The sequence below is a fragment of the Prionailurus bengalensis genome, chromosome D2 (genome assembly GCF_016509475.1).
Source record: "Prionailurus bengalensis isolate Pbe53 chromosome D2, Fcat_Pben_1.1_paternal_pri, whole genome shotgun sequence".
Classification (NCBI taxonomy): domain Eukaryota; kingdom Metazoa; phylum Chordata; class Mammalia; order Carnivora; family Felidae; genus Prionailurus; species Prionailurus bengalensis.
Window position 1 is genome coordinate 44,771,297 of NC_057351.1, and position 23,513 is coordinate 44,794,809.

Here is a 23,513-nt window from a genome sequence, read left to right on the forward strand (position 1 = left end):
CTGGAGCTTCGGTCGCAGCCAAGGTGAACAGGATCCAACTTCGCTGCAGCTATCCTTGACGACCTTGCAGACCCCCGGCAGTCATGGCCAGCAAGAGCTTGCAGGACCTGAAGCAACAAGTGCAGGGGGCGGCCCAGGAAGCAGGTGAGGACAGTGATGCGACCCGGGGCACTTGCAGGGACTCACGGAGGCAGAAGTCCTGGGTTACGCATCCCGAAAGTCGGTGGGCCGCTCCGGGTCCTGAGGGCCCTCCCTTGAGATGCAGGGATCTGGCAGGACGCCCACCCCGCCCAGCCCAAGGGATGATGCCTTGAGGGAGGTGGGGAAACATTGGTGGCCCAGGAGTTCGGGGGCCGATGTGGGCATTGCCAGAAGCCAATATAAAGAGACTGCGCGGGAGGGGAGCGGCCACACCCCGATCGTGAGGAGCTCCACCTCGGTCCTTAGGGGAGGGTGAAGGTCCACGGAGAGAGCGCACTTCGCACCCCGTGCACCGAGAGATCCATCTCTGCTCTTTGGGGTCTCAGAGGCACACTGGACCGGATGGGATGGCAGAAGGGGCTCCTCCTGCCACCACCCGGCTTTGAGTTCCCCTACCTCCCCCGTCCTACCGAAAAAAATCATTTCCTTCTAAGTCCTCACCCAGAGGGCCTTCTCACCCCTCACCTCAGAAGGTAGGTCCCCAGCCTTGTTTCTCCACCTCCAGCTCTTTCCTCCTGGGACCTGAGATTACACAGCTGGGGTGGCATAGGGTGGACTGGGGTTAGGAAATGTGTGGAGACCCCTGCCCTAAGGCCCACCAGCTGTGGCTTTTCCAGCCCAGCTCGGCCTCCCCTGGGCCTCCAGCTCCCAATTTGTGCTGCACATATCCCAACGAACAGACAACACCCAAACTAATCCCCTCCTTCATCAGTGCCCCAGGGAATGCCCACAGTTGCTCCTCTGAAACTAAAATGCTACCAGGAAGCCTGTCTACAAGACCCTTCCTTCTGGGCCACACTTTCCCCATCTGTAAATTGGGTGCAAAAGCTCCTTCTCTGTGGCCCCGACTGGTTCTGTCATATAAGGACCCACGGGAGCCTCTGTGAGCCGCAGACCCGGGGCCTGCCTGACCCCCCTACACCTCCCTGACCCAGGGTCTGAGTAAAAGCAGCTTCTTTCCAGTTCAGCTGCAAGGATGAGTCAGGTCTCTGGAGGCTGGAGCCACTTGTCTGCTCCCCTAGCAGGTGGGACCCACTTGAGCCCCTGGAAGCCCTGTTCACCACAGGCACAAACTCTGGTCCAGGGGAGATGGCCTGACTTTGGAAGTGTCACCTCCTTTCTGGACTTCATTTCCTAATGCCTTAAGTTGCATGCCCACAGAGGCACCAGCATCATTGTTTGTGTGCCTTCTGGGGAGAGGCATGGGAGAGAAGCAGTGGTGAAAGGGCCTTGCAAGGGTGGGGCCCCCGGTGCACTAGAGGTGGGAATTCAGGCATCTGGGCCAGGCTTCTGGGGGGAGAAATTGTGAAAGAGGGACAGGGTTCTTCCCGGGCCGTGCCCAGGAGCAGCCACAACCCAGATGCCAGCTCCAGCCTCTGTTGGGATGTTTTCTCTGCAATCCTGGAGATGAAGAGAGAAGCAGGCCAGAGGGGAGGAGCCTAGAGTTATAAATAAACAAGAATACCCCAGAGGCATGGAAGGGGCCCCTATGCCTCACTGGCACAGGACTTTTTAGTCAGAGGACTTGACTTTGATGGCATTCATCCCTTGGGCCTGTAGGACACACTACTCTAGAGAACAGATAGAGGTGGCAATGGTGGGGCCCCTGTGGTTGGCAGTGTCTCAATAGGGGCTAAGGGCCACATCTCTCTGTTCCAGTGACTGCGGCAGGATCATCGGCCCAGCAAGTGGTGGACCAAGCCACAGAAGCAGGGCAGAAAGGTCTGGTGGGGCTGGTGGGCAGGAGGGCGGGCAGCCCCAGAACACTCCCCACCCTATTCAGCCCTCAGCCAGACATACCCTCCACTCTGAAGCCCCTCTGCCCACATTGCTTCCTGGGGATGGAGACCCAGGCCAGGCTAACCCTAGAGGACTCTGGTTCCCAGGGCCTGGCCCTCACCTGCTTTCTCCTTTCCTTCCCCAGCCATGGACCAGGTAGCCAAGGCCACCCAGGAAACCATCGACAAGACTGCTAACCAGGCCTCTGAGACTTTCTCAGGTTTTGGGAAAAAATTAGGCCTCATATAACGACAGAAGGGAGACATGGGTGACTGCCCTCCAGCCCCTGGGCTTTGGCGGGCCCTTGGCCTGCTGCCTTATTAAAGCACATGTTCCTACCTCCTGTCCACTTCATTCCTCCCCACAAGCCGGGCCCAGCCCTCTCTCGCCCCCGCCCTGCACAGTGTGCAGAAACCCAGCCCCGACATCCAGAGTTCTGGCATTCCAAATTCGGAAACCCAGACGAACTGTCCAAGAATTCTTTTCCCATGGTCTCAACCGCAAATCCAGACGCTCCCTTATACGAAGTTCAATGAGGTATGTGTGCCTCCAGCTCTGTTCAGGAGACACCTGGTCCCCGTTCCCAAATCGCTCCCTCAGCTCCAGGAACCCTGCGCCTCCTAGGAGGGGATACTCGGTCCCTAGATGCTTGAGGGGCTCAGCTCAGGGCAGGGGAATAGGGGCTCCAAGGGCTGGGCTTCGGGAACTTCTCCCCGCTAGCTGTGCCTGGAGGCTGCGAGCACCGGGGCTCCCTCGCTGGGATCCTGTGAGGACCTCAGGTGGCGGGACCTCTGGGGACGACGCAGAGTCGCAGGAGCAGCACTTAAAGCCCTCGACGCACCCCGGTCCCCGCCCGCGGGGTGTTTGTGTGCCGGCCCCACCCGGCGGTGAGTCACCGGGCAGGACCGAGAAGGCTAGGACACGCCGGGAGCCGCCGCACCCCTCGGCTGGACTGGAGCTGCAGCCGAGAGTAGCCCCGCCCACGACACGCCCCCTGGGGGAGGAACAGCGGCGCGAGGGGCGGTGCACGTGGGCTTGCAGTGGGCTACAGGGCGGTGTACGTGCGCGCGCGACCCCTCCCGCGAGCACCCCTTCCCGCTCCGACGTACCAGGACTTTCTGTTCCAGGATGGAGGCCGGCCCTTTCGTGCCACAGGGCCCCTAGAGGGACTAGACTTCCCGCAAACTTAGTCCCTCCCCCCCCCACCCCCCAGCACGTGTCCACGCACGCGACACCAGCCCCGGTAAGCCCCGCTGCAGGGTGACTCACAGTTGCCACAGGATAAGGCCCAGCCCTGGCGCCTGGCGCTGGCGGCCCCCTCCATCCGGACCCCCTGCCACTCCGCGTTCCCCTTACCCACCTCCGAGCCTTTGCTCACGTTATTCCCTCCACCCGTGAGGATCTTATTCTCTCTGGACGAGCATGTACGTAGCCAAGCCGTTTCCATTCAAAGATACTAATTACACGTCCCAATTCTGGGCAGATAAGAGAGAAAAGAGTAGTCTCCCCTCACGCGTGGACACGAGGCCGGCTTCATGGGAGGCCTTGCACGGCCGCCAGCAGGGAGCAGTGTCGTCGTGTGGCGCCCCGCCCAGGCCCAGGTGTCCCTGTGGGTGCAGCTCTGCTCCAGCGACCTTTCTCTTCTCCAACCTGAGAACCCTCCCAGGCCGGCCACAGATCTTCTCCCGCTCCCCGTCAGCGTCTCCCATCCTCACCCGGGGGCCAAACCAGCTTCCATTCTTGTTTCCTTATTACTGACTGTACCAGAAAGAAGGCCTCGCTTGATCTGCAAAATGGGCCAAGGCTGCTCCTTCTGGTCCAAAGAGAAGGTCCTCAAAGAGACACCTGGGTAGTGTGAGGGCACTTCCAGCATCTCCAGGGGCCCCTGCCTCCAGGAGTGAATGCCAGGGTCAGGAGAGACCACCTGGGGAGGGGGGTGCACAGCTTGGGGGAGACCTGATGGGCTGGGGTGGCAGAGCCCACACATGTTTTCTGGTGTGAGTCCTTCCTCTGGTGACTCAGAGAGAAATCCCCGTGGGTCCAGCAATCCCTTTTCATCCTGCACTCCCCAGGAGATTGCCTTAGGGATGGGTGTGGGGCCCAGCTCTGGCCAAGGAGAAGGGAGGTCACATCTGAGGGCCTGGGAGCTTCTAGGAAATATTCTCCATCCTCAAAAAAAGACAGACAAGGGAAGAAACAGTCCCCCCTCTTCCACCGGATATTTTTGTGGCTGGAAATGATGCTTAGAACTGTGCCAGCCACATGTAACCATAGGAGAAACAAGCCTAAGGAAAACACAACTTTATTCATTCCCTAAACTAACCAGTCTTTCAGCCTGCCATGCTAGCAAGAGGATGCAGTTTCCCTCATTGTTTGAGCCACTGTGAATCAGGTTTTCTCTTACAAACAAAAGCTTGTCATCCCCATGTTACCTGGATGCCAGCCAGCATCCTGCACTGGCCGGCCTCACCCGCCTCCCCAGCCTCCTCTCTCAACACCCTGGCCCTCTCTGCCTCAGCCACGTTGGCCCTTTTCCATTTCCCTTGACATCATGTTGCTGCTCACCACAGGGTCTTTGCATGTGCTGTTTTTACTGCCTAGACCACTCTCTGTCCTCCTCCATTAACCATTCTTGTCTAGAGCTCCTACTTTTTCATTCTTCAGATCTCAGTTCCCTTGTCCATCCTCCAACACGCACACACACTCAGGATGGGTCCAGCAACCGCTGATACAGTCTCACACCTTGTCCTCCTTTTCCACAGTTATTCTAACGAGACCCTTCCAGTATGCTTCTCTGATGGTTGTCCATGGGGCTGCAACCAAGTCCCTTCTACTGATGAGTGCATGCCAGTGCCTAGAATGGTGCTCTGGCAACATCTGCTAAATGAATACACGCCTGACCTCCTTTGGTTCTCCTACCAGAGAACAATGAGTTTGCATATTGTCAGATGAACCCTGGGTGCCGTTTCTTTGGTGCAGCTCCTTCCACACTCCTGATGCCCCATGCAGCATGCAAATGCCTGTTTCTATGTGCCCTGTTCTTCCCAACATTGCAAACTGTGGGAATGGGGGGAAGGCCAGTTTGAACTTGGTTTTGCTACATGTTTGGGACACAGTGGGTGCAACACCAGGGGAGCCCATGGGAGCCTATAGGAGCCCAGCCCTGTCTCCATGAGGGTCATGAAGCTAGTTGAGCCCAGACCGTGGCCACTCTACCTTTGGGTCCTGGTCAAGGATCCAAAGAGCAATTCTTCCATTAGCAGTTCCTCCAAACAATTCCTGATTCTCCAGGTTCTACTTCCTCAACTAGCTAGACGCAAGGTCACTAAAAAGAGAGACAAGGGCAGGTTCCATTTTGGTTCCACTTGACTTCTCAGCTCTGATTCCTGTCGAATTGCAAATTTTATGAGAGACAAGGAGCAGAGTTTTCTATTTTCTGCTTTCAACCCCCTTCTCTCTTTTTCTCATTCTCTCTCTTTTTTGGTTGTTATTTGTCTCATTCTAGTTTCTACTTTTTGTAAATTTTTTTTTTAGTGTTTATTTATTATTGGCAGAGAGAGAGAGACAGAGCATGAGCAGAAGAGACGCAAAGAGAGAGGGAGACACAGAATCTGAAGCAGGCTCCAGGCTCTGAGCTTGTCAGCACAGAGCCTGATGTGGGGCTCAAACTCACGGACAGCAAGATCATGACCTGAGCCGAAGTCAGGTGCTCAACCAACTGAGCCACCCAGGTGCCCCTCTAGTTTCTACTTTTTGAAAGCATTTACATTCCATTCCTCTACCCTGAGCCACACCTTTGTTTTCTCTTAGATCTGCAACTGAAAATATTATAAGCTCTCTGCTATTCCTGTTGCTAAAACATGTTTTGCTATCTGTTACTTGGTTGGAATTAGTCTGCTAGAAGGTTCCTCATGGCGCCTGGGTGGCTCAGTTGGTTAAGCACCTGACTTCGATTCAGGTCATGATCTCACGGCTCATACGGCTCATGAGTTTGAGTCCTGTGTCGGGCTCTGTGCTGACAGCTCAGATCCTGGAGCCTGCTTCAGATTCTGTGTCTCCCTCTCTCTCTGCTTCTCCCCCACTCATTCTCTCTCTCTCTCTCAAAAATAAATAAACATTAAAAAAATAGAAGGTTCCTCAAGAATAAAATATTTACAGATGGACTAGGAAGACTTGGGGTCTGAGCTCATAATTGTTATAGCTAGGCCTCTCGGGTTATTGCAGGCCTCTTGGGTTATTGCAGTGTATCCATGAAGATTCATTGTGTTCTATTTTTGTGTGTGGCATTTAATATTTAAAATTTTGGGGGGCGCCTGGGTGGCTCAGTTGGTTAAGCGGCCGACTTCGGCTCAGGTCATGATCTCGCGGTTCGTGAGTTCGACCCCCGCGTCAGGCTCTGTGCTGACAGCTCAGAGCCTGGAGCCTATTTCAGATTCTGTGTCTCCCTCTCTCTGACCCTCCCCCGTTCATGCTTTGTCTCTTTCTGTCTCAAAAATAAATAAACGTTAAAAAAAATTTTTTTTTAAATTTTTTTACTGTTTATTTTATTTTTGAGAAAGAGAGAGAGATAGAGAGAGCGTGAGGGGGTTGGGACAGAGAGAAAGGGAGACACAGAATCTGAAGCAGGCTCCAGGGTCCGAGCTGTCAGCACAGAGCCTGATGTGGGACTCAAACACATGAACCACGAGATCATGACCTGAGCTGAAGTCGGACGCTCAACCGACTGAGCCACTCAGGCACCCTGGCATTTTCTATTTTAAAAATGTTAAAAAATTAAAATAAAAACTTTTTTTTATTATTATTGAAATAATTTTAATTAATTTAGTTAAAATTGACTAAATTTAGATTTTAATTTAGCTGAATATGCTAATGTTAATTCCCGGCTTCTGATCATTGTATTGTGGGTGTGTGAGATGTGAACACCCCCGTCAGGGGAGTCTGGGTGAGGAAGACAGGAAAACTATATTACTTTCATAATTCAATTAACACTGAGTTGGAAGAGAGAAACTACCCTATTAATCGTAAAACCCTTGTATTCCTGACGCTGGAGGCTGTCAGGAATCTGAAGTTCAGATCTGAAGTGGCATTTCCCAGATGGCAGTGGGAGTCTGGGTTGGGGGTAGGGGCAGGGGATTCACCCAGACTCCTCTGCTCAGGAGCCTTCCCCTTTTTCATGTAAGTGCTGGACTCACCTGTATAGCCGTGACCCCTCCACCCCTCTGCCTCTTAGAACCAAACTGACTTTTAGAAGATTCTACGGGCAGCCTTCTCTTTTCCCAGTTGCAGCCTCCAGCATTTTACAAACAAGGGTTTGTTTAGCCCTTGTTTCCTCAAAGGCTCTCTTCACTCTTGGAAGGTGGTGGTCTTATGTCTGACACCTCTGGAGTTCCTTGGGCATCTTCTCCTTCCTCCTTCACCTGCTCAGGTTCTTAGTTCTGTCCCGAAGAGTTCTCATTCAACACCTGAGACCACCCCCCCTCCCCGGGTGTCTCCCACTCTTCTGCACTTGCCTGCCTTCCCACATTGGTTCTGCTGGTCTCACCTGCTCCTGGATTTGCATGGTTTCCCAGCTTCTCTGAAGAGAAATTTGATGTGTGTGTGTTGATGATGGGCTGCCTTCCTCTTCCTCCTCTTCCTCCTTCTCCTCCTTCCCCCCCTCCTCCTTCATATGGTTTCAAGAAGGAGAAATGGGACTATTTAGAATTAAGCTGCTGCCCTGTTGCCTCCAGACATGGCAGTCTGGCAGGCTGAGCTGGTATTCTGTTTACAGAGAATCCATATCCACTGTCTGCCTGCTCCTCCCTGCCCTCGCCCCAGGAACCTGTCCTCCTGAACTGCATCACCAGGGCTCCCTTGCCCTCAGTCCCAGTTGGGTTCAGCCAATGGGCGACACATGGCTAGGTCACAGAGGGAGAGGAGAGGTATTTGTTCCCCATGTACCCTCCTTGCTTGACGTGGTTTGGCAGTGGCTGGGTTCCTCTGCTGCTGCTCTTGTCGAATGACCTTCTTGTAAAGCCACAGCTCTCCTTGGCATATGTATAGCCTTGCTCCTTACCCTTACCCCTCCAGGCCCAGGGTGGTGACAACTGTCACCATGACTGGTCCCCGGGCACCTTGCCATCCTTTATTGGTTCTCTTAAGTCTCCCCACAGCTTTGTGAACAGTCCCTTCCTTAGGTACCCCTTTGATGTGTCCTCTGATTTCCAACAGAATCCTGACTGACATCCATGGATGTGTGATGTTGACATGCCGAGGGGCCACAAAACATCTCCAGGAGTCAGGATTTGGTTCCCTGTGGCTGGGAGGGGTCGGTGTGTGCAGGGTATGTGGGCTCAGTATATACTGTGAGCTCAAATCCCTGAAGCAGAAGGAAGAGAAAGCGGAAGGAGGATAGGCAACCGTAGTTCAGATCACACAAGAAGTTATCACTTTAGACGTAAGACAGCCCTGAGTATTTGAACACTTAAAATAAACAGTTTTTTATTTTTATTTTTCAGAACTGGTAATTACCAAGTTGGCAAATTGTCATATGAGAAATTGGCTCACCGTGACTTGATGATGCAGCCAGTTGATCCTTTGCCAAACTGGGTTGTTGCACAAATTCCACTTGGAGGATTAGTTGGCTCCTCTGAAGGCCTGATGGTCCTGCCCCAGGGGCTGGACTTGATCTTCTGTCTCAGGACAGGTGCCTGTGTTCAAGGGCTGCTCTGCTGGGGTGCAGGGTGAGCCAGGCCTCTTCTAAGATGGGATGGTTCCCACCTGAGTCATCTTCAACTCATCCAGGCAGTAATGTTCCCTGCAGGAGTCACTGGAGCCCAGCCCCTCACATCTGGATCCATCCCTGGTTAGGAGGGTCTTGGGCTGTCTTGGGTTTCTTTGCCTGGAAAGAAGACCACCCTCAGTGATCCACAGGCGGGGCTGAGAGAACAGGAAGCTGGTCACAGTATGAGCTGGAAGGCCAAAGGGGATGGCCCTGGGCCACAGCACCAAGGTCAGGGGTCCCCTCATCTGGTCCTAGGCAGCTTGGCGAGGCCCCTTGCTTTCCCCTTGCTGGGCATTTGGGATCTTTGTCTGGACCCAGTCTTGCCCAGAGATCTGGGGCCACAATATGTTGTCACTGGAGCCAAGGTGCTCCTCCCAGGGCAGTGCAGCAGGGGAGGAGGGGCAGGGGCTCACAGGCAGGGAGGGTGATGTGGTAAGGGCAACAGTAGCCAACAGTGGAAGAAAAGCATATCCAGAGGCTGTACTGGGTGGGGCTCTGGACTAGCCCTGGGACCGGAGTCCTGCGGAAGGACTGAGTCCTAGCAAGGACCTATTGAGGGGCTAGTGAGCTCCAGAGGAGAGGGAGAACAGTATCCCAGGATGGGAACTGGTGTGGAGGGGTCTGTGAGGTCTGGAATCTGTCCCGGAAACACTGGATGACACCACCATCCTCTCAGGGGAACAAGCCCCTGTGGGGCTGGGGGACACACACCACCTCAGAGGAAACAGGGAAAGAGCTTTGCTGGGTCCAGGGAGATCCCTGTGGGTCTCTCAGCCCAACTCCCCCCAACTGTGTCCCCAAAGTCCCCCACTCTTGGCAGCACTGCCCTGAGCAGAAGACTCTGGAATTCACCTGTGCTGAGGGGAGAACAGTCTTCTGGACCTGCTTAAGCTCCAGAGCCCCTCACTTCACAGCCTCTTCTGAGTCCACAGGGTCACACATAGCCATCTGTAATAGTTGCAAGAGTAGTATTATTGTGTTCTTTCTCTCAAAGACAGTTTAATACCCGACCACTCCTGCCAGTGGAGAATGGTGTGTGTGGCCCTGTGACCCAGAGTTTCTGCTGCCACAGCACCCACTGCCTGCCCCCCCGCCCCCCGCCATGGGGGCCGGCCACAGCTTGGGGCTTCCTAATACCAATCAGGAATGTGGGAGGGCCTCAGCCCCGTAGGACCCAGGCGATGAGGGCCTGGAGTCGGGTAAACACTAATTAGGGTTCACCGCACCCTCCTGGGCATCTGTACAGGCTGAGAGAACAGGCATGGGGGCAGGCAGCCTCAGACTCCTGCCCCTGGCCTGGATGGCATGAACAAGGACTTGGGAGGACTTCTTCCATGACTCCTGGCCACTGGGGTCATAGTCCCCGGCCCTCTGCCCTTGCTACTGGTCGGTCAGGGCTCACTCCCGAACAGCCCCTCTCTAGCACAATCAGTGACAAAAGGGAGGGAACAGAAGTTTACCAAGAACTTGCACACATGATCCCTCTATCAGTGACATCGCCAGGAAGGCGTGGCTGTCCCCATTTTATAGATGAGGAAACTGAGGCTCAAGTTTGGGCTGGTGAGTAAGGGAAGCGGCATGTGACACGTGGCTTGAGGCATCACTCTTCAACCTGAGTAACTAGGGAGGCAGCCTGGCCCCTTAAACATGTGATGCATCAGGGGCCTGTAGAGTGGCTTTCTGGGAATCCTGGCCAGGGCCAGATGTACCTCCCCTACTGGTGCTGGGGTCCTCCATCTATTCCTGTAGGACCTCCTGGGGGACACTGCTAGCCTCACAGGACCTCTCCGAGAAGCCAGACCCCGAGGTGCAGGGGTGCTGGGCTCTCTCCTGTGCTGCCTGCCCCTGAATGGGGCTGCGCAGGGGTTCAGGTGCTCCTGTGAGTGAGAAGCAGCTGACTGCAAGCCAGGATGACTGGGTTTCCGGTTAACGCTATGTCCTCCTCAGCCGTAGGCAAGGTACCACCATGAAGCCCCCTTCCCCCGCCCCTCAAATTTCCAATGAAAGCTGCAGAGACACTGCAGAGCTGAAGTCCTTGGGAATGGGGAGGTCAGTGGTGCCCATTCCACTTGTGCCCCTGGCCTGAGGGACTGTCCAGGTCCCCAGGCCCACAGACCCCCAAGCCCCTGACTAGGGCACCCTGAGGATCCTGGATAGCAGGCTGGAAGTCCTAGGCCTTGTCTGGATACACAGCAGTGCCCAGGCTGTGGGGAGCTTGAAGCCCAGGGGACTGGAAAGGCTGCTGTCCCCAAGTGCCTGTCATCTCCCAGGGCAGTCAGGCCTCCTTTCCAGGCTCAGCCCTGCTCCTGTCCCTGCCCCTCAGAGGGTCCCCAAGTACCGGGTGTCAGGGTCTCATACTGCCAGAGGGGCAGGGCTGCAGTCACGGCACTGGGGCAGCCCCACCCAGCCTCATCTTCCTGCCGCCGCCTGCGCTGACTCACCACCTGATCTCCTACCTGGCTGGGGCGGGGGCTCCTGCCCCAGAGCCCAGGCAGGCATCAGAGGCATCTATAAAAGCACGCTGATCCAGACCGCAGCATCCTGCTTGGTTTGCCACCTGTCACCGCACAATGCTGGGAGGTCTGGGGAAACTTGCTGCTGAGGGCCTGGCCCACCGCACTGAGAAGGCCACTGAGGAAGCTGGTAAGGACCCAGAGGCTCCTTTCCACCTGGCCCTTCTCCCTAGGCTGGGGGGGGGGGGGGGGAGAGGTGGGGACAGACTCGATGGGGCCTGTTGGAAGCTGATCTCAGCAGATTGGGGGCAGGCCTTGGCCCCTTGAGGAACCCATCAATCCCACAAGGACAGAAAGGAAGTGAGGGGTGTGGAAGCTGAAGAGGGCAGCTTGGGTGGAGTCACGAGGGGTCTATTGCCCCCAAACAGGCCTCCCTCGGTTGGACCCATTTCTGGGGTCTGTGAGGCAGGAGGGACACAGCTCAGAGGAGGTCCCTGGGAGCAAAAAGGGAGCCCAGGTGCTGGGTGAGCCTCCAGTGGCTAGAATCCTCCCGTCTGGAAACCCGGGAGTCCTTCCATATCAAAGCAGCCTATTTTGAATGTCCTATACAGAAACAAGAAAATGGGTTTTTATTTTTAGCATCACTTTAATGCCTCAAAGATTTCTTTACTAAGAAACCACCAAGTCTGATTCTGTTCAAAGTCAGCCCCCTGGGTTTATACAAAGGACGTTTTCAATTTCTTCAAAGTCCCCAGAAACTCTTTTCTTAAATAAAGATTTTATTTTATATATTTTAAATGTTTATTTATTTTGAGAGAAAGAGAGAGTGCAGGGGAGAGGCAGAGAGAGGAGACAGGGAATCCCAAGCAGGCTCTGCACTGTCAGCACAGAACCCAACATGGAGCCCGAACTCGTGAACCTGTGACGAAATCAAGAGTCAGATGCTTAAACGACTGAGCCTGCCCAGTCACCCCTGAAGACTTTATTTTTAAGTAATCTCTACACCCAGCATGGGGCTCAAACTCATGACTCCAAGATCAAGAGTCACATGCTCTTCTGACTGAGCCAGCCAGGTGCCCCAAAACCCTTTTGGTGTGTATGCCCCAGCAACTCTGAGCGGGAGGCTAGTCCTGCCATTTTGTGAAAAACAACTGGTGTCCGCGTTGGCTGTTAGAGTTCTGCATGGCCGCAAACATGTCTGTATTTCGTATGTTAGCTCTGCAGCTGGGGTTGACCTCTCTCTTGCATATCTCGCTGGCCCCGAGTTCGGCATCATCCCCACTCCACAGATAAGGGAACCAAGTGTGCAGAGTGGAGGTAAAATCAGAAGCCGTTCTTCTGACTCCAAAATCTTCCAGTTCTAGCAACTGCCGCACGAACTTTAGACAACTCTGAGGTGGTGGGAGAGTTCCTCCTGTTGGAGGAATTGCTCTGGGGGCTCGGGTTTGGCTGGAGGAGACTTCGTGATCTGGCATCCCCAGTGGAGCTGTGGTGGGACAGCAGCTCACCTGAGAGGTGCGGTGACCTGGGAGACGAGCCCCGCCTTGGCCTCAGGGGCCCCGTTGGCATGAGGGCCTGCTCCTCTGCATTCCAGGTCTTGCCAGGCCAAGGGGGCACGGAGGGCCCTGTGCTCTCGTCTGACTGCCTAGGTTTGTCTTCTGGCAGCCAGGCCCGCTGGAGTCTCTGAATTAAGGCAGCTGAGGGTCCTGCTTGTGAGCTGCCTGGTCTCACCGGGAGGTGGGGGGGCGGGGGGCGGCATCCAGGACACCCAGATGTCTTGGGCTCCACCTTGAGGAGAAGCTGGCTTGCACTGCACTCACTCTGGGCTTCTCATCTTTTTAGTTCATGCCGTTGAGGAGGTGGTGAAGGAGGTGGTGGAACACGCCAAGGAGGCCGGAGAGAAAGGTATCATTGAGGCTGGGGCCAGGGGAGGAGGGAAGCTAGATGCTGGGAGCAACCCGTTCATTGCCTAACCCGGTCAAACCCTGACCTTGATGTTGCATCCTTTCAGTTGGTATGCAATTATCTATGCTCATCTGCGGCCACAGACTGTACTTTGCTAATAAAACAAGATCCATCCAGACAGTCCTTTCCGTGGGATGTTAAGGAGACGGGGTCACAAAAGACTATGTGGCAGCACGCTCTGACAAAACATTTCAGACAGGAGATTGTGTGTTTACATGTATATTTGCATAAATGTTTATGTGTGTGTGCTGTAGTGTAACTAAAAGTGCCTCATTCCTTACAACATGATAGGTTCCAGATGGATCCAGGGCTCACGTATTAGATACATGAAATCGTTAAACTGTTAGAAGAGAAGGTGGTGGATTGGGGATAATATGGGAGAGGAGAGGATCTTTTTAACTGTGACGGAAAACCCGACAGCCACATAGGAAATATTAGATAGACCTGGCAATATAAAACTTGCAAATTTTCCATAATAAAAAAAAAATGCGATAAGCCAAGCCAGGAGAAAAACCACAAAGGGAGGAAAAACATTTGTAAATAGAAACGATGGACCAATATGAAAACGACAGAAGACACAAGCAGGCAGTTGACAGAGAAAAGAGGTCTGAGTAGGCAGCGCGCCCTTGGGAGGAGCAGGTGCCGCCTCACTCAGAATTGGGGAAACGCGAGTTGTGGAGGGAACCGAAACCACGTTTGAATGCATTCCTCCGGGAGCCTCGCTGCCCTCTGTCCCATCGGGGCAGAATCCAGCAAGGCCAGGCCTCCGTCCAGTAAGACCGCCGCATCCCCGCAGGCCACTTCAGCTGACGCGGGCCCTGCTAGCTGGAAATGTTTACTTTGCTCACCGGACGTTGTTCCTCTTTCTTCCTGACAGCCATTGGCGAAGCCTTAAAGAAGGCCCATGAGGCAGGGGACAAAGCGGTGAAGGAAGTCACTGAGACGGTGACCAACACAGTCACAAGCGCTGTCACCCATGCAGCAGAAGGCCTGGGCAAGCTGGGACAGTGAGCGCACCTGCCTCCAGCGGACTCTTCCTGAATCTCAATAAAAAGCTGTGAAATGTGTGCACTGAGCCCTGGGTTTATTCCTGTTTGGATGGCAACGCTGCCTATGTCCCGAGTGTCTGCAGGGGCAGGGGGTCGGCATGTGCACCTTCTGGGGGGCAGTAGGTCCCCACAATTGATCAGCTGTGCTGCTCTCACACTGAGATTTCTCACATCAGCAAGGAGCTCTTGAAGAATTGTTAGGGTCTGTGCTATACTTCTTCAGGGATCATTTCCCCAGACACTATATATAGCTTTCAGACACCTCAGCGCGTGTCCTCACCTTCAGGTCATCCCAAGGGAGGAACAGAATTCAGCTCACATGTGCTTTGGGTTTTCCCAAAGAAATCCTTAGAGGATTCAGGGAAGACAATAGACTAACCTGATTGCGAGTTTAGCCGGGCAGGCTCAGACATTTTGAGATGCTTCACGTTCTGAAAGAGACTATGGAGATGTGTTTCTGCCGGACAGTCACAGAATCAGGTCAAGTAGTAACTGAGTCCTCCGCTTATTGGCTGCTGAAGCCGCTGTTTGGATCTTTCCCCGGAGACTGGTCAGGCCTGAATAGTGGCAGTGACCAAGAATGCTGACCTGGCCTTCTTCCCATCATGAGTGGTCAGCACCCTAAAGGTTAAACGTGTGTGTAAGCAGCATTTAGCTTCACAGTTGGGATTTAAGAAAGGAAATGATTTGTAAAGAAAAGGCATTGCTGATTTCTCTTGCCAGAAGTTACTCGTTCTTAGCAGAAATGAGGAGAAAAGGCGTTTTAAGGAGGATATCACCGGCTCGCCACATTTCTGGCTTTCTTTTGAGAATTGGCTTTACAAGTCTCTGAACAGCCCAGGAATATCCAATGTCCTGCCACTGTTCAGTTAGATCTGGATTCTATATCTTGGTTTGGTTCCTGAAGACTTTTTAATTCCCCCAGTCTAAACCCAAGCTCAAATCAATGGAAGCACTGTGGGTGGCAGTGTCAGCTGGGACAGTCTTTGGACAGCAGTTCCTCTTACCAGACCTTAGTCTTCAGGTGTGCACAGGTGCATACCGATGCCTAGACGGTGAACACACAGCTTCTTTGCAGCCTGTATGTAATAGTAAGAGCTGGAAACACCCTAACATGCCAGTCAGAAATCACTTAAATGGCTGGGACATCTGGGTGGCTCCGCTGGTTAAACATCTGACTTCGGCTCAGGCCATGATCTCTCAGTCTGTGAGTTCGAGACCCGCGTCAGCCTCTGTGCTGACAGCTCAGAGCCTGGAGCCTGCTTCAGATTCTGTGTCTGCCTCTCTCTCTGCCCCTCCCCCACTCATACGCTGTCCTCTGTCTCTGTCTCTGTCTCTCTCTCTCTCAAAAATAAACATTAAAAAAATTTTAAAAATCACTTGGATGGCAAGTTTTGCTCTGCTTATTAGGTGCAATGCATAATATAGAGTTGACACCTCTTACTTCTAGTGGACTGTAATGCCTTAGCTTGAAAATGGTACCTGGGCCTGGATGGCCACCAATAGGGCCTGGTTAACAATTATTGCATGTATATATGAAATGGAATACCCTATAACTGTCAAGAATGAGGAAAATGTGCATGTACCATATAGGAACATGTCCAAATAAGTTATAAGTTGTAAAATACATATGTAGAAAGAGTTCGTTTTTGTAAAGCAAACACATACTTGTGTAAGAATGGGGGAAAAAACTGGTAGTTTATATATAGCAAACATATTAACAGTGCTCACCTCTGTGTCCTTGGGAATATGAGGAATCTGCATTTTCTGCATTACATAGTTCCGTGATGCTTGAATTTAAGAGAAAAACCAACACAGATAGACTTTTAAATGTTGTCGAGGAGGCCTCGTACTAGCTTATTCAAGATCGTTTGCAGGTTAAGTGCTACTCAGAGTTTACTGGTTTGCAAACCTTGTTATTCCCACGTGGTGACAAGATAAGTGAAAAAACAGAGCATTCAGAAACTTTCCTAACAATTTGACATTGCCTGGACCTCCAGGAGTGTGATCAGCAGACAATTCTTGTTGAACAGGGTAGAGACCGGCTCTGGTTGTTGAACTTGCAAGGCAAGTTGTATGTGAACTAGTCACATGAAGTAGGACAACATACAATGATGAATTAGATTAATAAACAAATTTGGCCTTCACTACAGAGTTGGAGAAGCGCTCCCTATGTTCCCTTAACATCACCTTGCAGTGTGCTGTTCTAGAATAAGTCCTTCCATCCTTCACTTTCTCTTTACTGTGTGTGTTGTGCAATGAGGGTATGACATCAGCCTCAGACAAACTCTAAATGTGCTATAAAAAGCAACAGTGGGGGCGCCTGGGTGGCTCAGTCGGTTGGGCGTCCGACTTCAGCTCAGGTCACGATCTCATGGTCCGTGAGTTTGAGCCCCACGTCGGGCTCTGGGCTGATGGCTTGGAGCCTGGAGGCTCCTTCTGATTCTGTGTCTCCCTCTCTCTCTGCTCCTCCCCCGTTCATGCTCTGTCTCTCTCTGTCTCAAAAATAAACGTTAAAAAAAAAAAATTAAAAAAAAAAAGCAACAGTGACGTCTGAGAAACTGGTGGAGCAGGGACCTCCAAAAATTCCCTCCTCCATAAAAATAATGAGAAAACTGGCAAAAATATAGTCAGAATATTTTTCGGAATACTTTTATTTTTTAAAAATTTACACCCATATTAGTTTGCATATAGGGCAACAATGATTTCAGAAGTAGATTCCTTAGTGCCTCTTACCCATTTAGCCCATCCCCCCTCCAGTAACCTCTGTTTGTTCTCCATATTTATGAGTCTCTTCTGTTTTGTCCCCCTCCCTGTTTTTATTTTTGTTTCCCTTCCCTTATGTTCATCTGTTTTGTCTGTTAAAGTCCTCATATAAGTGAAGTCATATGATTTTTGTCTTTCTCTAATTTCACTTAGCATAATACCCTCCAGTTCCATCCACGTAGTTGCAAATGGCAAGATTTCATTCTTTTTGATTGCCGAGTAATACTCCATTGTACATATACATCACATCTTCTTTATGAATTCATCCATTGATGGACATTTGGGCTCTTTCCATACTTTGGCTATTGTGGATAGTGCTGCTATAAACATGGGGGTGCATGTGCCCCTTCGAAACAGCACACCTGTATCCTGTGGATAAATACCTAGTAGTGCAATTGCTGGGTCGTAGGGGAGTTCTATTTTTATTTTTTTGAGGAACTTTCATACTGTTTTCCAGAGTGGCTGCACCAGCTTGCATTCCCATCAACTTTTTCAGAATTCTTAACCAAAGGCTTACAGCCATCCAGGGATCATTTATGTAGAACAAATTCAATAAACAAAATCTTGTTAAGAATGGCAAGCTTTGTGATGTTTTTAGCTTACCCTATTCTGTGCCACCCATGCCCCGCCCCCACCTTTTCCAGCTCCATGGTAGCCTTGAAAACCAACAGCCTGGCAGTTACTGGAAAGCACTGAACAGAGTTGGAGTTCCTTCAAAGCCTCATTGACAGAGAACTGTGATTATTTCACTTGACTGGTGGTTCCTAGGAAGACCCAATTGCAAGGCTGCCTCTATTTGTCCAGACTAGGAGCTCACTTAATGTAAGCAGTCTTTTCCCTCGGGCTTTGTCATAAAACAGAGTCAATTTTTTAAGTTGGTGGGTGCTAACAGTTTGGGAAAATAGGCTAAGCAAAAAGCTTAAAAGGAAAACCTGAGGAAAGAGATATCCATAGGGACTTTGAAAATTCCAACATGTTCCTGGGAGTCTAGAAGTCCATGCACATGTGTAGGGCTGTGCGCATGCTCAGTAAAGACTGGAGAAGGCTCAAAGCTCTCACCTCTAAACAATCTTGAGGCTCTGTGCAAGCAGGTAGTGAAACCAAGGCAGAGATTTATAAACCGCCGAGCTGAGTGTTGGAGGTGAGGCCCAACCTGCACGAGTTCCCTGGCAAAGAAGGCAGACCTGTTGGTTCTAGGTACTTAAAGAAATCTGTCTGATCATTAGCTGACCACTAAGCTGAGTGGAAACTTCAATGGCAAAAAACAAAAACAAAAACAAAAACAGACTATAGAATTAATTCAGAAAAGTTTACTACACAAACAGTCAACAACAAAAAGCAACAAGCAATCTAGGGGGAAGGGCCTGGAATCCAACTTCAGAGTGGCCACAGTGTATTATTTAATACGTCTAGTTTTCTGGAAAAAATAAAAAAAGATTCGCAAGGAAAGACATTATGACCCACTTAAGGGGGGGGGAAATGGAAACTGTGCCTGAGTAAGCCCCAATATTGGACTCACCAAAGACTTTATTTTTTAAAGTTTATTTATTTATATAATTTTTAAAACAAGTTGATGTACTTATTTTGAGAGAGTGAGACCTGAGGAGGGGCAGAGAGACAGGGAGAGAGAGAGAATCCCATGTAGGCTCTGTGCAGTCATCGCAGAGCCCAGTGTGGGGTTTGAACCCACAAACCGTGCTATCATGACCTGAGCCGAAATCAAGAGTCAGATGCTTAACCAACCGAGCCACCCAGGCGCCCCATTACCAAAGACTTTAAATCAATTATTCTAAACATGTTCAAAGAGCTAAAGGAAACCACATTTACAGAATTAAAGTGTAAGATCAACACCAGATAGAGAATACAAACAAAGGGATAGAAATTATCGAAAATAACGGAATAGAGATTCTAGAGTTGAAAGCACAACTGAAAGAAAACATTCATTCGAGGGCCCAATATCAGATGTGAGCAGACATATGATAGATTCCGCAAACTTGAAGATACCTTGAGATTATCCAACCTGAAGAACAGAAAGCAAAACAAATGAACCAAAAAAAATGAAGAGACTCACTGTCAGGAATGCTCCCTTATGCACAATGGGAGTACCAGAGGGAGAGGAAAGGCAGGAAGAGTATTTCAAGAGATAATGGTTGAAAACAAATTTGATGAAAATTTGACCTAGACTTCCAAGGAGGAAGACTCAAATAGATATCACGTAGGCATATCCTAATCAAACTGTTCAAATCCAGAGACAAAGAGAGACTCTTGAAACAGAAAAAGAAGTCATCACAGAAAAGGGAGGTTCAATGAGATTAACAGGTGACTTCTCATCAAAAACCAGGGGTCAGAGGTAATAGGGTAACCTATTCGAAGCTCTGAGAGACGTCAACCAGGAGTTCTAATATCCAGCAACCACAGCCTTTTCACCTCACATTGGCACAGTCCCCTTAACCCATAGGACCACCACTCCATGCTGCTGACCCTGATGTCATCAGGGGAGACCTGGCAGACCCAGGCCTCGACCTGTCCCCCAGCTTCAAAAGGTCCACACAGCCCCGGGTTCCTGCAACTCCCTGAGCACAGCGGTCTGTGCTCACACTTGGTACTTCAGGCTTCCCAGGGGAGGGTGTGCTTAGAGCAGGACCCACTGCCGCTCCCCCCCACAGGATACTTGCTGTGAACATGTGTCCTCAGAAACTTTGGCCAACTTGCAACTAGACTCCCTGGATGCTTCCTGAGGTTCAATGCTGAGTGGGTTTTTTTTTTTTTTTGTTTTGTTTTGGTAGTCCTTCACTAATTTTTAATTTAAGTGAATTTTATATAATGCACAATTAAATGTTTTAGAGTATAGTCCAGTGGCATTTAGCACATTCACAATGTTATACAACTATCACTCTTAAGGTCTTTTTTTTAAGTTTATTTACTTAAAAAAAATTTTTTTTAATGTTTATTTTTGAGAGACAGAGAGAGAGAGAGAGCAGAGGAGGGGCAGAGAGAGAGGGAGATACAGAATCTGAAGTAGGATCCAGGCTCTGAGCTATCAGCACAGAGCCTGACATGGGGCTCGAGATCACACAGTGAGATCACGACCTGAGCTGAAGTCGGATGCTTAACCGACTGAGCCACCCAGGCGCCCCTTAAGTTTATTTGAGAGAGACAGAGAGTGCCAGAGAGAGCAAGCACAAGTGGAGGAGGGGCAGAGAGGGAGAGAGAGAACCCCAAGCAGGCTCTGTGCTGTGCTGAGCCCGACGTGGGGCTCAATCCCACAATCACGAGATGGTGACCTGAGCTGAAATCAAGAGTTGAAGGTTAACCGACTCTGCCACCCAGGTGCCCCGTCACTCCTAGTTTTAAAACTTTGTTATCACCTCAGAAAAACACCCTCTACCCATTAAGTAATCACTCCTGACCATCCCCGTCCGTCCCCCCAGGCCCTGGCAATCACAAATCTGCTTTCCGTATCTACGGATTTCTCTATTCTGGATATGGCACATAACTGGACTTACATAGCATGTGACCTTCTGCATCTGGCTTCATTCATATTCCACTGCATGTAGATACCACTTTGGTTTTCACCAGTATGATGGGAGCTGTGGGTTTTTGCAAATGCCTGTGTCATGTTTAGAAGTTCCTTCTGTTCCTAGCTGGTTGTTTTCTTACGAGGTCTTGAATCCTGTCAAACGCTTTTCCCACATCTATTGAGATGACTAGGTGTTTTTTCTTTCCCTTTATTCTTTTAATGGAGCGTAATGTGACGGTGATGGATCTTCTTATGTTGCACCATTCCTGAGAAGTCCTACCTGGTCATGATGTGTAACACACCTGTAACGAACTATTGGATTCAGTTTGTTAGTATTTTGCTGAGTATTTTTGTGTCCGCATTCATAAGGGATACTGGTGTGGTTTTCTTTTTCCTGTGATGTCTTTGTCCGGCTTTGGTATCAGAATAATGCTGGCGTCCTAGGAGGTGTTAGGAAGTGTTTCTTCATCTTCTATTTCTTTGGAAGAGTTTGAAAAGGATTTGTGTTAATTCTTCAAACATTTGTTATTATTCATCAGACCTGTGTAACCTTGGATTGGGCAATGGTGTCTTAGCTGTAACATCTAAAGCATAGCAACCAAAGAAAAAATAAAATGGGACTCTGTCAAAAAAAAAAACAGCGACACCTGGGTTGCTTGGTTAGTTGAGCATCTGACTCTGGATTTCAGCTCAGGTTGTGATCCTAGGATCTTGGGATCAAGCCCCACATCAGGCTCCATGATGAGTGTGGAGCCTGCTTGAGTTTCTCTCTCTGCTCCTCTCCCCAGTTTGCTCTCCGCTCTCTAAATTCCTCCCCACCGCCAAAAAAACACAAAAACTTTTGTGTTAAAGGGTACCATCAAAAAATTGAAAAGACACACCAACAGAATAAAATACAAATCATGTATCTGATAAGGGTCACATATCCAGAAAATATAAAGAACTCTTACAAACCAACAACAAAAATATAATTATATAAAAATGATATCATATATATTATATAATAAATTATATTATAAAAATATAATTAGGGCGCTTGGGTGGCTCAGTTAAGTGTCTGACTTGGCTCAGGTCATGATGTCACAGTTCGTGGGTTTGAGCCCCGCATTGGGCTCTGTGCTTACATTTCAGAGCCTGGAGCCTGCTTCAGATTGTCTCCCTCTCTCTCCCTGCTCCTCCCCCAATCACACTCTGTCTCTAAGATAAATAAACATTAAAAAAAAATAACCCAATTAAAAAACGAGCAAAGGATTTAAATGCAATGAAAACGAAACATTTAAAGTTGCTGAAAGTGGTTGCCTGTGGGGCGTAGAGAATGGTGAGGTGGGGTGTACAGATGGGAGGGATAAGCTGTTGTTCACGGTAAGACTTGTAGAACTGCTTGGCTCTCTATACCGGTAATTGTCACCAGGCACCCCTCAGGGGACATTTGGCAATGTGAATACATTTTTGATTGTCCCATCTGAGAGATGCTATTGGCATCTAATGGGCAGAGGCCAGGGGTGCTGCCAAGCACCCTACAAAGCACAGGGCAGCCCCCAAAACAAAGAACTACCTGGCCCCGAACGTCAATAGTGTTGAGGTTAAGAAACTGTCTAAACCACTGTGGAAGCTTTGATTAAAAAACAAAGAAGCCAATAAAAGTTATTTGTGGAAAAAAAAAAAAAAAAACAAATCAGAACGCCCCTATTACAAAGAAAAAGAATTAAAGAAAATTCTTTTGCAGGGGTCTCTGTGCCAGCTTCACAGATGTAGTTTTCTTCACGTGCCATGTTTTGACTGTTTTAATGTGTGGCACGGCTAAGAAGGTCTACCAGAGATGTTTAGGGATTGATGAATTTACCTAAAGCCTGTGAGTTAAGATGCTAAGGTTTTTTCTTTTTTTTTTTTTTAAAGTAAATCACCAATTCTAGTAATTGAGCTGCCAGAAGCACTGCTTAAAACAACAACAACAACAATAACAACACCCAAAAGCCAAGCTTTTGTGTCTCATTTCCCTATCAGGGTAATTAAACACATTCTGGGGCAGAGGTTCGTGAGGCAGCATTCTTCAAGTGTAACACAGGCTGTCGATGGCTCTTTCAGAAGCAATTTAACTTTAGAGTATTATATGTTAAGTTTTTGAAAGAATTATAAACGTAAATAAACTAGAAAATTTCAGTGAAGCTGAAAGACTAATTGACCAGAATTTTCAAACTCAAATCCCCAGAAACCAAGACTGACACCAGCACCGTGTTGTCTTTATATAGCCAGCAAGCACAATACCGGTTTTCCCACACGAATCTCGGTAACACATCGATGTGTATCTAATCTTTAAAAAACCACTTATAAATCAGTCCTAATGTTAGCCACAGGCCACAGCGAAGACTTACTTGTCATCCCTCTTGCACATGACCTGATTTGACTGCCCCGCCCGGTTCCAAATATGCTGGGACTTGTTTGCCTATCGCTCTGCAACCCCACATGTTAGAGCTCCACCCAGAGTGCAAGTAGACAGACCAGCTGGGGAAGGGCTCACTGTGTCCACGGTGCCCAGGGGGCTTGTTCATCCACTGCCCGACTCAGGACCGCAGAGATGTTCTGGACAGAATCAGGACAAAACAGAGTCCAGCTGTAAGTTTCAAATTTGGCAGCTAAGTTACTGGCAGAGTCGGGTCTAGGATCCAGTTCTGCTGCCACGGTTAGTATTCTGTCTTAAGCTGTTACATTCTGTGGCTAAATTATTAAAAACAAAAACCCCAATCGATGAAAATGTCCTTCATTAAAAAGAGACACTAAGAATTACTTCAGTATATCAGCTTTGAGCACTAAAACCTCTTCCAAGAATAGCCATTGATACTATTTAACAGAATGAAACACAAAAGAATTCACTAATCAAATCTGGGCAGCTCATAATGTAGTGGAAAGAAGTGTTATATAGGTGGTTGTTGCAAAAGTCCTTAGAAACCCAACTGTAGTTTTATTATTTACTAAAAGAGATACTATCAAATATAAAAACACAGAAGAGAAACATAAGC

The 23,513-nt window shown here is 49.8% G+C and overlaps 2 protein-coding genes across 2 annotated transcripts; both read left to right on the forward strand.

Annotated features, from left to right (window-relative positions):
• Positions 1 to 2,318, forward strand: ADIRF (adipogenesis regulatory factor). The gene is made up of 3 exons (XM_043596784.1): positions 1 to 144; positions 1,861 to 1,923; positions 2,126 to 2,318. The coding sequence occupies exons 1-3, from the start codon at positions 84 to 86 to the stop codon at positions 2,227 to 2,229; spliced, it is 228 nt and encodes a 75-aa protein (XP_043452719.1). The 5' UTR covers positions 1 to 83; the 3' UTR covers positions 2,230 to 2,318.
• Positions 2,319 to 9,189: 6,871 nt separating this feature from the next.
• FAM25A (family with sequence similarity 25 member A) lies at positions 9,190 to 14,228 on the forward strand. Its single transcript, XM_043596785.1, has 3 exons — positions 9,190 to 11,386; positions 13,039 to 13,101; positions 14,039 to 14,228. The coding sequence occupies exons 1-3, from the start codon at positions 11,314 to 11,316 to the stop codon at positions 14,170 to 14,172; spliced, it is 270 nt and encodes an 89-aa protein (XP_043452720.1). The 5' UTR covers positions 9,190 to 11,313; the 3' UTR covers positions 14,173 to 14,228.
• The last annotated feature ends 9,285 nt before the right edge of the window (positions 14,229 to 23,513 follow it).